At 33.3% G+C, this 16,723-nt stretch overlaps 2 protein-coding genes across 2 annotated transcripts in view; both read right to left on the bottom strand.

The window, feature by feature from the left end:
- Positions 1-59: 59 nt before the first annotated feature.
- On the bottom strand, positions 60-13,868 carry LOC118736886 (myophilin). The gene is made up of 3 exons (XM_036467008.1): positions 13,741-13,868; positions 458-778; positions 60-390 (listed from the first exon to the last, which is right to left on the bottom strand). The coding sequence occupies exons 1-3, from the start codon at positions 13,744-13,746 to the stop codon at positions 208-210; spliced, it is 510 nt and encodes a 169-aa protein (XP_036322901.1). The 5' UTR covers positions 13,747-13,868; the 3' UTR covers positions 60-207.
- Positions 711-16,723, bottom strand: part of LOC118736867 (E3 ubiquitin-protein ligase RNF113A) — a 315,005-nt gene continuing 298,992 nt past the window's right edge. The window contains exon 4 of the mRNA XM_036466977.1: positions 711-778. The gene's annotated coding sequence lies outside the window, so the exon portion shown is untranslated. The remainder of the gene's footprint in view (positions 779-16,723) is intronic.

Here is a 16,723-nt window from a genome sequence, read left to right as displayed (position 1 = left end):
ATTTTATGTTATTAAATAAATACTAGAGAGAAAATGCCCCAAAAATAATGCCATTTTACAAAATAAACATAGTTTACAAAAAAACGAAAATATTTAAAATATTAAGCCTTAAAGAAAAACAACTGCTACTCCAACATTGAAAGTATATCTTAGTTTGAATGAATGACTTAGCCACACAGAGAGACACACCAACACCGGCGTCATACTTTACATGTGACGCGTGTTACCGAAACCGCCATGTCCCGATTGCGAGGCGCCCTTATTGTAGCCCATCTGCAAGTTGAGGTGACCCTCGCTCGCGCGCAGCTGCTCCTCAGTGAATTCACGCTCATTCTTATCAGCCATCTTGGGACCTAGCGACGGCCCAGTATATTCGGGGTGCTTTTGTGTCTGTTTAAAAGAGAAGAAAATAAGTTTAAAATATTCAATTTCTCCAAATACTCCAATCACCACTCACAATGCGTCCCAAGGCGTAGAGTGACAACGTCACTTGTGGAATATTGCGGCGTTCGAACAGATCGGCAGTTTGGAAGATTTCCTCTTCGGGCACGCCGTACTTCTTGGCGGCCGCTTGGTAGCGTTGAATGTTCTCCATCAGCTGGAAGTTGGTGCCACGTTCCTGGATCTTTTTCACCGAGCCGGGCGCCAATTTGTTAATTAGCTTGCAGAGTACAATGCCATCCTTGAGTATGTCCTCGTATTGGCCAGCGGGTACTTTTTCACCCAACACAGCGAAGATCCAGTTGAGGACTTCTTGTTCTTGTTCCTTGTTGCGGGGCTGGAAGAAATGGTAAATAGAAATTTTTTTCATTAGTATAAAGTTTAAAGTTCTGGTTAATAATTTTTTCTATCAACTACCAATTTACTTTAAAGCTTTTAACATAGCTTGTTTAATTACTCTCAAACTGGACTATCAACTCTACCTGCAATCAATTTACAAACTTCACCGACTGGAGTTGGCCACTGCGTATGAGCAACCTTCACATTTTCATTAATTTTCAATGGACAAAAAATTGTTTCATAATAACTTTTCGATTTATAAAAGCTAATCCACTATTACACAGTTTCGCTCAACTAATGAAAATTGATTTAGATAACTGCACTCCAACAACAAAAACAGCAATAACAATTACATGTTAAGCCAGCTTAGCGAATGCAGCATTAAATGTCGACAGCAGGCTAAATACAACCACACTCAAATAATAAATCAAATACTACACTTTGTTTTTGTACTGTACTGCCTGAGCCAGTGGAAGTCAACACTTTGCTCGTGGTACAGTTATTTTTGCTTATGTTTTTTTGTTTTTTTTTGTTGCCGTGCCATCATTGCGACAGCTAATATTTATCGCAATTAATTAAAATGCAAAGCGTAAATAAAACAGGACGAGCGTGTAACAGCGAGACCGCGACGGCAGCGCTAAAAATTTAAATAATGACAGCCACAATAGCAACAACAACAACAGCAGCAACAAATTCTCATAAATTTTACAAAAAAATAAAAATAAATAATATTAATGGCATACGAAAAGCAAATATGTATATTGATACGCTCATGATCGGGGTAAGCAACGCTACAGCGAGTACGAAACGGCAATCACTGTGCAACAACAAATGCAATATCAGATACTGTGCGTATAAATATTTGCCAAACTAATTAAAATTAATGAAATTCGAGCAGCAAATACTCTCACTTCACGTTTGCGTGCCACGCGCCAGCCATTGTCAGCTGACTGCTGCGGCTGCTGCTGCTGGTCCGCAAGCAAAGGTGTTCATTGTTTTTCCTATTTCGGTTTTTTCGGTTTTTTTTTTTCTTTTTTTTTATTACGTGCGTTTAATTTTGCAAAGCGCCATTTTAAATTTTCAGCCGACAGTTTTCACTAAATCTAATTTGCAAATTTTTCACATTAAAATGATAAGCTTTTGAATAATTTTTTTAGGGTAAAAAGTAAGCAATTTTTGGTTGAAAATGTCGCAATTGTCCCTTGAAATTTATTTAATGTATGTCGATTCAGCAGCAGCTGTTTATTATTCATACAATGCATTGTGTGCTTTGCTGGCATTTAATAAATTATAGGGCATGTTTTCAAGGTCCCCGGTTTAAGGCTGTAATTAATAGTAATAATAAGCCAAGGGAAAAGGGAAAGGGTTTCCATTATGTGGTTTGATTTTTATTCGTTTTAGGTTTTTTTTTTATAATTTTGGTAATAAAGATTTAAATTTTTAGCATACTTTTACAGCCAGTTTCACGAAGCAAAGAAAAATTACTTTAATTTTTTGGAATGGTTCTATATATTATTAACAAGAATAAATCCTCTGGGCTAGCCTTAACAAAATTATGAAACATTAAACCATTTCATTCGCTACGGTTCCCCCGTATCTTTCTTTCCTATTACGGTCTCTTTTCAACTTAGATTTTGAGTTGTGCTTTTAAGGCGGCGCGTTCTTTGGCACTCGCCGCAAAAACCAACCTATGCTTCTTTTAATTAGACTTCGAATTTGGTTTTTTGCAATTTTAAAAAGCTGTTTTCCTTTTTGTTTAATTCCAATTCACAAAGTCAGCCTTTTTTACTTTTAATTATATAACTGCTCGAAATATGACTTATGTTGTATGGATATTAATGCTTGTCAATTAACATTAAAGTAAGCTAATCTCGGCTTTCACTCCATTCAGAAAATTATTTAAGTTATTTTTTTATCACTGCACAAATTCAGAGCAATAATATTTAATTTGACATCAATTAAATATCAATATTAACTTAATTCTGTAATAAATAACTAAATAATTACGCAATGAATAGTAAAATTTATATTATATTTTAAATCTCTATTTATTGCGCTGTTTCATTAAATTAAATTTTTCAAAGCTTTCTTTCTTTTCCAAAGCAAGTCAGATCATTAATCATTTTTGCAAAAACTACAAAATAAAAAACAATTAAAATAAACTTATGTTTGTTGTACATTTGAATTTGTTTGGAAAGCGTAACGTTGCATTTATGTCAACGCATACATTCCGCTCCTAATATTATTTATATTTACAATATCTGCTAATTAAATGGAAAATGAATCACACTTGTTTTTGTTTACTTTGTCCTTTTAGTGGCACGTCGCGGTTAATTACCTGAGGTAATAAAACCCTTATCATCGCGAAAGTGACAAACGCTCACTCACCAAGGTACAAGTGTGATAAAACGCAAAATTATGGAAGGTGGAGGGGCATAAATAAACCTAGCGTGGCATCTCGTGTAGTAAATTTAAATAAGTGAAATGAAATTTGCCAAAAAACGCTGGCTTTCTAACTCTAATTGGTTCTTGCCGAAGTAAACAAAACCTTTTAAGCTTTTCTACGTAATTATTCGACGATAGCCGAGTGTGATTTCTGGCTGCGCTCTGGAATTATATATTATTTTCATAAATCTAAATGAGGCCATTTTCTCAAGTAGCTTTTCACATTTATGTGCCATTTAAATACACACCTTTTTCTTGAAAAGAACAAGCTGTTCAGTAGAAAATGTAAAATAAAAAAAATAAAAAAAAATAAACAAGTGCTACAACAATTTCAAGGAACAAGCAACAGTGTTGCCACTTGTTTGAACGAAAGCTAAATGACATTTAAATAACATTCCAAAATTAAACTTAAGAGACGTTTAAATATTCATTCGAAATCGGCCCTTAGAAGCATGATGTCCAATTAAGCAAATACAAACAAAAGTCTTTCAACTGACATTGAACTCAAGTGCAATGAATTTGCTTCCATTGATTTTGCGAGCATTTGCCACTTCACTCAATAATTTACTTACATTGCACATGGAAATATATGTACATATGTATATACGTATATTTTCTGAATCATTTATTTTTTTAATAAAAAAAGGGCTTATATAAGTAGAAGATTTAAATAACAGTTTCAGCTATGCGCAGAGTAAAAATATTTATATAACTTGTAGCAGTTTTTCCGTATATTACAGCTCGGATAGAGCTGGCGCCGTAAGTGTCTTTTTAGATCCAATGGTTTTCGCTTTCGATTTTTGAGGATAATACACACAGTGTGACATATGTGAAATGTTAATTTTTAATTAACTTTTTTACTCTAAAACAATTATTATTTTCACTAAATAATTGTACGACCAAATGAAAAGCTCATTTGTCGCTCTATTGGCCAGCACGCAGGCACATTTAAATAAATTAAATTTCTCTCAGTGACATAAAAAAAATGAAATGTCACATATGAAAAAACCGCAATTTATAATTGGCTAAATTTACCAGCTAAAATAAGTAAGTGCTTCGTAATAAAATTTAACTGAGTTGAATAAATGTGGTCAAGTTTTTTTAACCAAAAAAAAAAATTAACGACTCATTACTTCTCATTTTTATTGTTTCACATGCGAAATTCGAATCGCATTAATAGGATTATACAACATTTTTGATTGTCATATCTTAATAGCTACTTAGCTAAGTTTTAATTTTAGTTTTTCAATTTATTATTTTTTTATTAACAAAAGCAACTATTCTATAGTTCTAATCAATATTTGCATCGTTATCAATTCAGTGTTGTACTCAGTACAAAAGACATTCGCATAATTTGAATACAAATTTTATATAAGCCCTACTTTTCGAGAATTTAAATTATATTCATTACAGTTATCGATATAATCACCATCTTAAACGCTGCTATAGATGAAAATTACCAGAAACAATATGTGATGCAGGGGCACTTTGTATCCTATAAAGATGTTCTTAGCGGCATGGTATCTCGAACAAAGTGATATACATATGTGATATATATCTATATAAAACATTGTCGGTAACTCCAATGGAGAGCAACAGGAACATACATACATAGCTAAGTTCGCAGCCATGACTTTGGATAAGACGTTGAGCTGAAAGGAGCCTTATGAAAAGTCCTTCATAGCTCTGTATTCGTGCAAGAAAGCCATGGCAAAAAGTTTGGCTTGACTCCAAGCATTTTGCGCTCGATTTAGAAAGCGGTTGTTAGAACAGTTCTCCTGCTATATGGAGTGCTTGTATGGGGCCCTGCCATTTATAAGGTGAGCGATAATAAACTACTTAGCAAAATATAATGGCTTAGTACGATTCTCTACCAACTGGATTAACTCCACAGCACTAAATGAAGGTTCAAATGCCTTACCTTGCCTGTTATATTGCCCTAAATTCTCTAAGCATATAAATATAGTATATCTCAAACTTTTGCACAGTGGCTCCAAACTGACATTTATTGTTCATAATTCACTGGAGCCTTCATTTTTCACTCAATTTGAAAATTTTAGGGGAACCCAACAATTGTTTCCAACTAATTTTTATTATGTAACATTTACTAACTAGAACAGGAAAATCTATTTTATTCAAAGCTACTGTTTTTTCTCCATTTTGCACAAAAATTTAATATAAACATACACACATTAAAAAATTGGGCTCAACTAGTCTCTTCCTAATTTTATAAGCTTTCATAAAAAAAACTTAACTATACTGGTTGAAAAATATAGACTCCAGTGAATTATGACCATTAAAATCCTGTTTGAAACCACTGTGCATTGGTGTTCTAATGGGCCATTATCTTATAGGTAAATATGTTAAACAATCCGGATTACCGTTTTGTAAATGATACAAAGTTGCATAAACTATAAAAGTAAAATAAAGCTCTAAATTTTTGTTTTTTGTTCGGACTTTCGCAGATCGCTTTTCTGACCACCTAATGGGAAGGAAACCTTTCCATTCGTGGTTCTTCCCCATACGTCTACGTGACCCGCTGCTTGCGCTGCATTCCTACGTAAATACTACTCATAAACCTTAAACGGAAATTTTCATATCCTAACCAGTATTTTTTTAAACAAAAAACCCAAACCTGGTTTTTTTACATTTTTACAAATAGCCACAATGCATAAAAGTTTCCGAATATTCTGACAATTTCTGCACTTTTGCGCAAACCATATTTATGTTGAAAACGTAAATATTGTGATTTTAGAAGAGCGGTTATTAAAAAATTGTAAAAGAGAATTTAAAAAAAATTTGGTTTTTAAAAGAAAAATGTCAATGTACCTAAAACGTTTTGGCAATATAGTGAACGTTTGCTTTTGTCAGTGAAAATGGTCAATTTGCATTAACAAAGTAAACTGTAATTGCTTATTTTATTTTGTGAAAACTTGCAATTTATTTCCAAATAGTAAAATATTTATATTTAGCTATTCTGCATAAATGGAGCGACTAAATGAAAGGTTTTGTTTAGCGAAATCGCGGGCAATATTTTCATATATTTTGTTATTTTTTTTTTAATACTTCCATTATTGGAAAATGTGAAAAATTTAATCAAACATGTTTAAAGGGAGACATGTACAAAAACGAAGGCAAAACAAATAGGAGAGTGCGAAAGAATTTAAACTCTGAATATCCAAAATATTGTCCAAATGGTTTTTAGAGTACATGTGGAAAAAGTAGATATATGCTCTTCTTTTTCACCAACGGTGGCACTTAAATTGACATTTCACTGCCCAAAAGAAGCACTATGAGAGTGTCGTCAACAAATACGTATTGCTCCTGTGATTTTGTACTCACAGAAATTTGAGAAGGAAAAAAGTTAAAAGAAACTGAAAGGCTAATCAAGTAACCACAGCCGTCTTAAAACGATACTCAATTTAGCTTGCGCTTTTTTCACACAAAAAAAAAGCTGTAAAGTTATTGTTTTGTTTGTAATCTATTTTATCTCTCTACGCGCTTTTATGCTTAACCAAATTAAAAATGGCAATACGCCAGAAAAAAACTTTTACTCTTCAAAAACATTGTTTCGCTGGCCCATCGAATAAATGAAAATGAAATCAACCCAAGAAAACTAGACTACAAACATATAAAAAAAAAAAAAACTAAAGAAAAAAATATTTAAACGCTACATCACAAAGAGATCGCTAAATGGCGATAAATTCCTAACCCATTTCCACTTTTCCGCGCGCTATCGCCGACTTTGCCAAAAAATCACGAAGAGGACGCGCGTTGAAAGGCAAATAAGCCAAGCGAAAATCGGCGAGCAATTTCACTAAAAACCTATGCAATTAACCCATAAAATTGTACAGAGCAAAAGGCGAAAAGAAAAAAAAAAACAACTCTCGTATATAAAACATTTTTATTTCAAAGCAGAATAAAATATGCAGCGAAATAACCAAAGGAAGATCACAGCTAAATTAATTTTATTTTCAAACAGATACACTTTCATTGCATTTTGTTATTCAGTGCTGACTGACCTTACTTTTGCCTTTTTTTTTAAAATATTTTTTTTTTTTTTTTTTTTTTTTTTTTTTTGTTATGTACGTACATATTTACATACATGTGTACCAAATATGTTGGCAGCGCAAATAAGCGTTTGGCAGGCGTGAAAGCTACAACAGATGCGCCATTACATTACGGTATATTTTTTATTTCAATATTTATTATCATAGTATTCGCTGAAATATTTGTTCTGTTGTTTATGGACTTTTAATTTCAATGGCTTTTTTCAACAACACTCGCATATTTTGAATTACTGTGCTTTTAACAATGTAAGGTATTCTACATATTTATACTTTGTCTTCTTTTTTTTTGTTCTGGAAATTTTGCCAACATCAAAGAGTTACAGCATAAAAATTAAAAATATGTACCAATTTTTTGTATGCTTTCAACTGAACATATTGGACACCGCATTAATTTTTAGCGGAATTCTTTTTGAGCGGATGAAATGCGCAAGAATTTTAAAAATTGCTTAGATACTAAACCGAAAAATGCGTTTTTTGCATATGAATGTGTGTATAACCGAATTTCGGGTTATAGGTAACAAGGATGCTGAGCACAGAATTTTAGAAAGATGGCTGGCCCATGACCATTTTCCCTGCACTTCTGCCCTTTTTATCTGCTTTTGGAATACATAGTTTTTAGACCCTCGTTATCTTCTAATATATACTGAGTAAGACAGCCAATGATTAGACTCTTTATTGGGGTTAAACCTGCGTTCAGGCTCAGAGTACTGAGCACTGTAGTACTGCTCAAAAAGAGCCAGTAGACTACTATTCCTTCGCATTGAAAAATCTTGGTAAGCAAATTTCCCACGCTATTGTTTGAGGTCTTTTTCAATAGCCCACAGATTCAGTTCTGAATAGGTCTTCTCTAGGTGGTGTAGATTCACAGAAAAATGTTAATATGGGTAACAAACCCCATACTTTACCAAAGACCTATTTATATTTCCAGAACGTTTGTTAAAAATTTGGAGGCCTGTTCTATGTGGACTTCAAAAAAAGTTTACTATCTGGAACTACACCTAACTAATACTTCCCTTCGGAGGAGATCTGAAAAGTAACTTCCAATTTTATACTTCTAGTCAAGAGTGCAATACCCAGCGGAAAGCCTTTTCTCAAACGACTAGTCAATTCACAGCAACTAAGTGAGAGAGAGAAGGGCCTCTAATGAGCGTACATCATCTACATCAAACTGGTGGTTGTTATTAGAGCTGTTTAGTTTGATGATAAGGGAATCTTCATATCAGCCTTCTCCCTGCCTAAATCCATACTCCAGAACTTAGAGGGGATTTCACTTCTGTGAGAATGGCATTGACACAAACCCCCTTAGGATCTGCTTAAGCTAATTCTGGAAATTAGATTACGCAGCATCGCCCCCTAATATTTGCTCGCAAAATATTCAATGCAATATTAACCCATCACTTCAGCTATTTTAGCATTAGGGACATCAGCCAATAGGTATGTAGATCTTAGCCTTACAAACTTTAGTGATAAAGGTAGCAGCTATGATTGTTGTGTTCTTGCAGATGCAAGCGAAACAGTGACAATTTTTTCAAAGGCGCCAACAAAATCTCCACACCTTCTGTAAGTTTAAAGTTGGCAGAAATCAGTATCTTATACTTTTTCATGCTATAAAAATCAGTACTTTTCAGTACACTTTTATTCAAGACAAAGTTATGAATGTAAGAAACAGAAAATACTTTAAAATGCCAGAGTGCGGGTACTTGTTTTTAACAATATTTTGGTATAAAAATAAAATGTAGTTCATAAAAAATAAACATGTTACTTTTTACTGTACGTTTTAAGGAAGCTCCTACGTTATGTAAAAACCTTTGTCCTAAAGTATTGTCTTTGTGTAAAATAATATAACATAGGCAAAATACATGGAGAAAAGTTATCGAACACCGAGTCATCGAATAACACGCGCGGTGGGAAGACCACTATTACATTTTTTTTCTCAAAATTGAAAATTCGGTTCAAATCAGTACAAATTTTAAAATTTCAGAACTGATTGAAGAAATGAATAAAATCAGTACGAAAGCTGAAAAATCAGTACTGTACTGATATTTAAAATCAGGGCTAAGGAGTGAACGAAACCATATCCAAACTGCCACCTACATTAACCACTATCATTTAAATGGCTTGCGAGGACCAAATTTTTGTTGGCGGAAAATCGGGTTTTGAAGCTCTTCACTAAAACGTAGCCGCTTATCTTAAAATCAATAGAAATGATAATGCAAAAATAACCGCTACCTCTTCTTCTACGTTGCACGTGTAAATAGATGTATCGATTACCGATAGGTCACTAGAACCAAATATGTATTAATTTTCACTATGGGAGTATATGTATGTAAATTCAAAACTTTAAAGCCGTTTTTCTAGAGTGCATACATTTTTAATCCATCTGCTTTTCACTGCCCTTTCCGCTGCTAATTATTAAGCGTAAATGTAAAAAAAGCACATCAATCATTGACACGTACTCTCTCACACACACACACACACACACGCAATCACAATCGCATACGCTCACCTTGCCCGCCTTTAGTGTACAAAAACTTTGCTGGACGCGTCGGAAGAAAAACATTGTATTCAATTAAACAGAATTTTGCATTCAACCGCATTTCAATTATTCGGTTTTTCAATGTTTTGGCGGTTTTTCATATGATTTTTTTTTTTATTTATTTTTGATACACGTTGAGGGTCTTACCGCAAATTGAATTTCAATTAAAACGAGGTGACTGAAAATTATTGCATCAAGTAGCGGAGAAGAGGTATGGTGTGAATTGAGAAAAATAAAAATAATAATAATTCAAATTGAATATTATTAATAAAATGTTAAAAAATATTATTTGTAAATTACTTTGTTTACAATTTTGCTGAAAGCTTACATTTAATTGTAGTTTATATTTTTTAACTGTTATTGTTAAACACAAGTTATTGGCTTTGGCTAACAAATAACTTTTCATTAAAATAAATTTCAGTAAACAGATTTACGCCAGCCAAAATTTTTCAATAGGTATTATATGTATGTACACAAATTTGTGAGTATGTAGATATACGCAGTCATAACTGTAATTTGGCATGCATGTACTAGTTAATGTAATTACCGTTATAGTGCATAATCCTAATTGTTTATGCAATTGTTGCTATTAAAATTTAATTCGTTTATTTTTTTATTTTTAAATAAGGCTTTTATATGATGCCATTTCAATATTTATTAGCCGCAGTAAACAAATAATATCTCTGCACAAAATTATTGCAACATATTTTTTGAATAGAAAATTTTTAATTACAAAAAAAAATATTGAAATGATAAAAATGACAATAGGAGAATTCCATCGTCACGTACACACAAATTCAACTACTTTTCTCTTATTTTAAGATGTACATATAGTTTTAAATTAAGGCTAATAAGATACGCCTTTTATGTAGTCATTAGTCTTTGACTACACTGGTTTACAGCAAAAATGTTCTATGGATACCACTATCCAATTCCTATGTAGAATTGCTCGGTGAGCCCGAAAATCGAGATAATTTTTTTTTCGTATGGATACGTTTTTGAGATATTTTCAATTTACCGTTATTCCGCTTGAAGCAAAAATTGCTTCCTTCTAATCACGTATATCTTACGAACCAATTCAAAAATCTTAATATTAGAAACGGCAAATGAAATTTAATGAAATTCTCCATAAACCATATACATATACATTCTTTTACGATAGGACTGATAGTTTCTGAAAAATGAATTAATCATTCCAGTTTTTTTTTTATTTTTTAATGAAAAAAATCAAACTTACACAGAAGAAAAATTTAAAAAATAACGATTTTCGGAATCATCGAGTAATTCTACATCGAAATTGGATATTGGCCTCTGGAGAACAAAAACCAAATTAAAATTCGTGATCCAGTGTTATATGCAAACACTTTAAGGGTAGTTCTTTTAATGGCTTGGAAAAAATAAAAAAAAAACGCCGTCAACTAACAGACAGCTCGAATCAATAAATTTTATGAATTGTTGTATTTGCATTCAAATTTCAACGAAATTATAAATAAAGTCTTTCGATAGGAAAGTATTAATTTTCAAGAATTCTGTACCATTTCTACCGAAAATTAGTTTATAAAATGTAAGTACTTGGAAAACTTTGAGAGACCTCTAAATATGACTTGATTTCCAATTTAATTTAGAAAAACAAGGGTAAAATTTTTTTCCGGTATGGAAAAATCCTGAGGGCATTATAGTTTCCATTTACTGATGAACAATCATTAATAGCGCGAAAATAACGCTAAAGTCACACTTTTCCGAGCAAGCGATGTAAGAATAGTGAAAAATTAATTATTTTTGTGTTGGTTTTGGTTGATTTTTCCGAAAGGGTGGTAAGATGATTTATTTTGGAACGAATTTCCGTCATTCCTTGTCAAGTTTGGTTTGCAGACAAACCGGTTTCGGCGTTGTACCATCTTCATTGCCATTTTTCGTTCCAAAATAAATCAATTATTTTTGTATTCAAATTTGTATTAACGAGGAAAATATACATAAATCTACATAAAAGGCAGTCACAGCTCTACGCGCCATACAAAATTAGGGCCGTTCATTGTATAAAAGACATTTTTATTTAATTTTTTGTTTCTGTCTGTTGGAAACCATAACTTTTTATTTTCAGAGCAAAATGTGAGTTTACTGGTATTTCCCATGAAACTTTTATAGTATGGACTCCTCAAATAGGGAATGAGTAAAAGCTACAGCCGATGTATGAAGCACTTATATGTATGTATATGCACATATGCAAACTAGGCTAGCTACTGGCAAAGCTCTCGTAAAATTTATACTTCAAATTGTATAATTTTTGATAATTAAAAACTTGGCAAAAACAAAGAGTTGAATATCTATATATTAATTTAAAAACGAATGCATAATTTTCTGCGGTAGAAAATTGACACACACAATTTTTTTTTTATTCCGGTTATGCTATTATATTTCAATTACATTCATAACATAATCTGAATTTTAATTGGAAATCATTGACGTCTGTGGTTAGAAATTATATTTTTGTATATTTTTTGCTATTTTTTTTTACATATCGGAAGTGGCATGGCCCATCTTTCGGTGCAGGTTCGTGGTTCAAGTCATTGGACCTTTAACTTGCTGAGCAGCAGATTCAAGCAGAAGACAAATGTTTTTTGACCACATTATACTTTAAATTTTCTGCTCAATTTAACAACTTCCGCAGCTCGCTGTCAGCTGTGTGAACTGAACTCAGCCAGCGGTATCTTTGTGGGTCGCATGCACTAGCTCAGTTGATCATGGTGGTCAAGCATAATAAATTGATGTTTTTAGATACATATCAACTCGTATAATTGTGCATAAATATGTATGTTAGTGCAAGTTTATTTGGTCGGAAATTTGTTTGTATATAAACTGCGTATTGGTTTATTAAATTTCACTTAAATTTGCTGAGTTAATACCAGATTGTGAATGTGGTTTAACTTATGTGTATATATACATAGTTTTAATTAATTGAAGTTTATTGAAAAATCCTATTAATATTTTATATGGAAGGGGTTTATATCTACCGTCATTTCTAGCGCCTATAAAGCTCATCTTTTTAAATTACCCCTTTTTAACTCCGCGACCATTTTGCTAAGATCGATTTATTAATGCAAATGACTGAACAGAACTTTTAAGGTTTCTAAGGATCCAACAGCCGGAATTTTTAACGGACTATGGGAATAATTTAAGTAACGATGGTAACTATGTAGGCCCCGAACAAAATCTGTGATTGAATAGAAATACCTTGACTCCAGCGTCAATTATAGAGTCCTGTTTGTAAATACATATCAACTGACTAACATATGCCTCGACCGTAAATCGATTTTTTGAAATAACTCGACTCTATCGCCATTTGGCGATCTTCTTTTTTGCAAATATATTTAATTTGTACTAAAGACCTTTGTTCTAAATTTTGCCTAAAATTATCATATTTCAAGTGTTATGGTCTTTATATGTATAAAAAAATCTTTCCAAATTTTACGGCAAATTTACTCCCATCGCCAAAAATTGCGCGTTTTTTTTCGTACAAAAAATACTTCGCACCAAGAAAGAATATTTCATACCAAAATAAGTACTATAAATATTTACAATGATGTACTTTTTTCCAAAATTGGAAACTCAGTGAATTTTTTGTTGCTCACTTGACATCGACACTATCTTAAAAAAATAAAATAAAATTTGGAAACCAACGACTTTTTAAGGAATGACTGACTCATTCCATAGAAGGAAGAAAATATTTTGGCAGCTTCTGATGAAAAGCCTAAATTTTTATTTTTATATACATATCTTCAACATTTAGGCTAGTTGTGTAACAGTTTGTTGGATTTACTCTCTGGCAACAACGTTTTAATCTCGCTTTAATACACATTTTATACTTCAAGTTCAGCTTTTAACACAATTTCGATTCGAAAATTCACTTACAGCCATTTTTCTCTGTTTTAGTTCAATAAAAAAAAATCACTTTATGGAATCAATGGGGAACTGTATCTTAGCCAGAACTGCGACGACTGTCTAAAACGATCGAAGTGAAATTCTCAACTGACGCAAGTGGTCGATGTGAATTTCCATTTCTCCCCAAAACAAACGAACAAACAAAGGTTGTATGGTCAAAACAAAAACAAAAATGTATTTTCTGCAAACTCAGAAGAAGAGGAAGCAGAAGCGGCAACAGCAGAACGCTACATTGTAGGCGTAGACACAAAGATGTGGAAGCATTAAAAGCTGCGGGGTGGTTTCGCCTACAAACGCCGAAAGTATTAAAAAAAAGACATTGCAATGCTACAAAAAGCGCGTCGATCGTAAAAGGCCGATCGCCAAACAAGAATGGTGGGATGACGTCAAAGCAGGGAGGCGGAGGAGGAGAGCGAGAAAGCACAGAATTTTCACGAAATTCTATAGGCGCACACCAGCGGCGAGTGTGTGCGACTTTTGCTGAAACAAAACAGAGACACCGCAGCGAAAATGTAAAAACAAAAACAAAACATTTAATTTTTATTTGACAGCATTAAACAAATGGGCATGGAAAGCCTGAAAAGCCAACAACGCGAGAGACCAGCGATTTCGCTTCCACCAACACAGCCTGCCTGACGAGGTGAATGGCGAGGTGATGGCGTTGACACTTTTGATGGTGAAGGCTATATATGTATGTATGTATGTAGCAGCCGCCTGTTTGCAGCTGTGAATAAATGGCAATCAACTCATTTCTATGCCCACTCGACGATCACACTCTCCATTCACATCAAACAAATTACAGCTGGCCACGATTGATCAAGAAAGCTGCTTGTTGTTAACGAAAATAAATAAAATACAATTCGTGCTGCTTTTCTCTACATGTCAGTGTACATTAAGAGTGTGTACGTAGGTGTTAATCTGTAGGCGTTTTATTTTCCTTCGAGCATAAATAAATAAATATTTACTACAGCGCAAGCGAAAGCAAAAGGAAATGTGTGGGAAGCTAAGTGAATGAGTTGCCTGTTGGTGGGCAACTTGTCAGCTATTTACTCGCTTTAGTTTTCATCTGCTTGTCCGCTTGTTTTGAAAATTAGGAATTTTCAACAGTACCTATGGTGTAAATGTAATTATGCCTGAAATTAAACGCTGAAATTTTTGATATGCATCATATAATTTTTATTGCTGTCACCAAAATACTGGACAGTCAGTCATAAATAAGCGTCTAACTGAAAATTTATGATTTCAAAGTGCAAGCGGTTATATACATTTGTATAGTATATAGATACTGCATGTATAAGTAAAACTAAATCGAAACATTCGAGAGAGAATTGGACTAAAAATGTTTAAGTTTGAATTGAGGTAGCTACCCGTGCAGTCAAAGAAGAAGAGATATATCCCTAGAAAAGTATGTCGAAGTGATAAGAAAGAAGAGCTGGGTCCGTCTGTGATTTCCGTCTGCCTCTTTGAGTTGTAGTGCCTCATTTTTCAAGATATTCGGGCTTGAGTGGGGAAGCCCGTACCTGCGTATGCCCATGGGTCGTCTTCAAGAAAGGAATGTAACTGGCTTTTGTAGGCCATTGTGAATTAGATTGTAGATTAACTTATTATTAACTTATTTACTTATTAATAATGTGCTGGCCGCAAGAGTAAAAATGATCCGAAGCACCTGCCTAATTTGAATTTGTGTAATCTCTCCAGCTGCCTATAGAGGAGGCTCAAAAAATTGGTAGTAGGAACAAAATTGGGATCTCCTCTCTTTGACCTTACCTTTTTTTATTACAATTGAAAAGTAAAATACGATTATTTACGTTTCGCTTGCAACAATCCGCCCTAAGGTTAATAAAAAAAATGTTTCGAGGAAAAATTCGAATTCTGCCTATGAATTTTAATTGAGCTAATTGCAGTCACTAGTAAACTTTTAATGAATTAATGCCGCCTGCTGTAGAAGCAAAACAGTGTTACAAAAACACACATATGTATATGCGCGTACACTTACATACATACATACATATGTACATATATTAGAGTGGTCCAAAAGAAATTTTTCGAGATAGGAGTGCCCCAAATCCAAAATTTTTCCTCTTGCCGAAAGAGGTTTTGTTATCAAACTTTACGTTTCTAAGTAGTACAAATTTAGAGGATGGTCATGATGCTCATATTTTACTTTAGAAGTATTATTACACATTTTAATTAAATAATTGGTTAAGCAATCTAAAAGCATATGAAATTCAAATTATCTAAAAATATATCGCAAGGTTCAGTTGTCATGGCTACAGTAGCTTTTGATAAAAATCGCCAATATTTTTGTCACTTTCATAGCGATCCAGAAGTGCATTTCAAGGTCATTGGTTACAGTAAACATTTTAAAGTTGCTATAGATATTACAAATATCAAAAGGAAAAAACTAAGGAGGTGCCCCGTTTTCTAGGATGAACTATTTTTTCTCCATACAAAAATTAGACCACTCTAATGCATATATGTATATGTGTCCTTATTGCAATGTAACAAAAAATCTGAATAAAAATGCTACAATTTATTGAACGAAAATTTGGCACAGTTTATTTTGGCATTTTGCGCGCGGCCACCGGCCACATATTTGACGTTTTCAAGTTCGCTATCGGCCGCAATCGTCTGCTCAATTGCCATGTTCTCTGCCAACGCCATCCACGCCGCTGCCACGCCACGTCGCTTAATCTGTAGGTATATAGCAGTGGCTGTTTTTGTGGCGCGTGGGCGCCTCAAAATGTAGCCAAATCACGTCATCGTCGCAAACGCCACTGCATATATACATACATACATATATGTATGTACATATGTAAATATTTCGAAAAACAAAAATAAAATAATTATTTTAATGTTAACGTATGCTGCTCAAAGCATAAGCATAAATATGTATTTACTTTGCCGTTGATATGTTGTTTGTTGTTTGTGTTGGCTGCTTCCTGCGCTGTTT

Source organism: Rhagoletis pomonella, unplaced genomic scaffold (assembly GCF_013731165.1).
Source record: "Rhagoletis pomonella isolate Grant_MI unplaced genomic scaffold, Rhpom_1.0 Rhpom_scaffold_00001, whole genome shotgun sequence".
Lineage (NCBI taxonomy): Eukaryota > Metazoa > Arthropoda > Insecta > Diptera > Tephritidae > Rhagoletis > Rhagoletis pomonella.
The sequence above is the reverse complement of the archived record's forward strand: the minus strand, read 5'-3'. Positions and strand labels throughout refer to the sequence as shown.

Coding starts and splice junctions, on each gene's coding strand:
- LOC118736886 (XM_036467008.1), bottom strand. Junction 391..457: donor TCTACGCCTTGGGACGCATT/GTGAGTGGTGAT, acceptor TCTTTTAAACAG/ACACAAAAGCACCCCGAATA.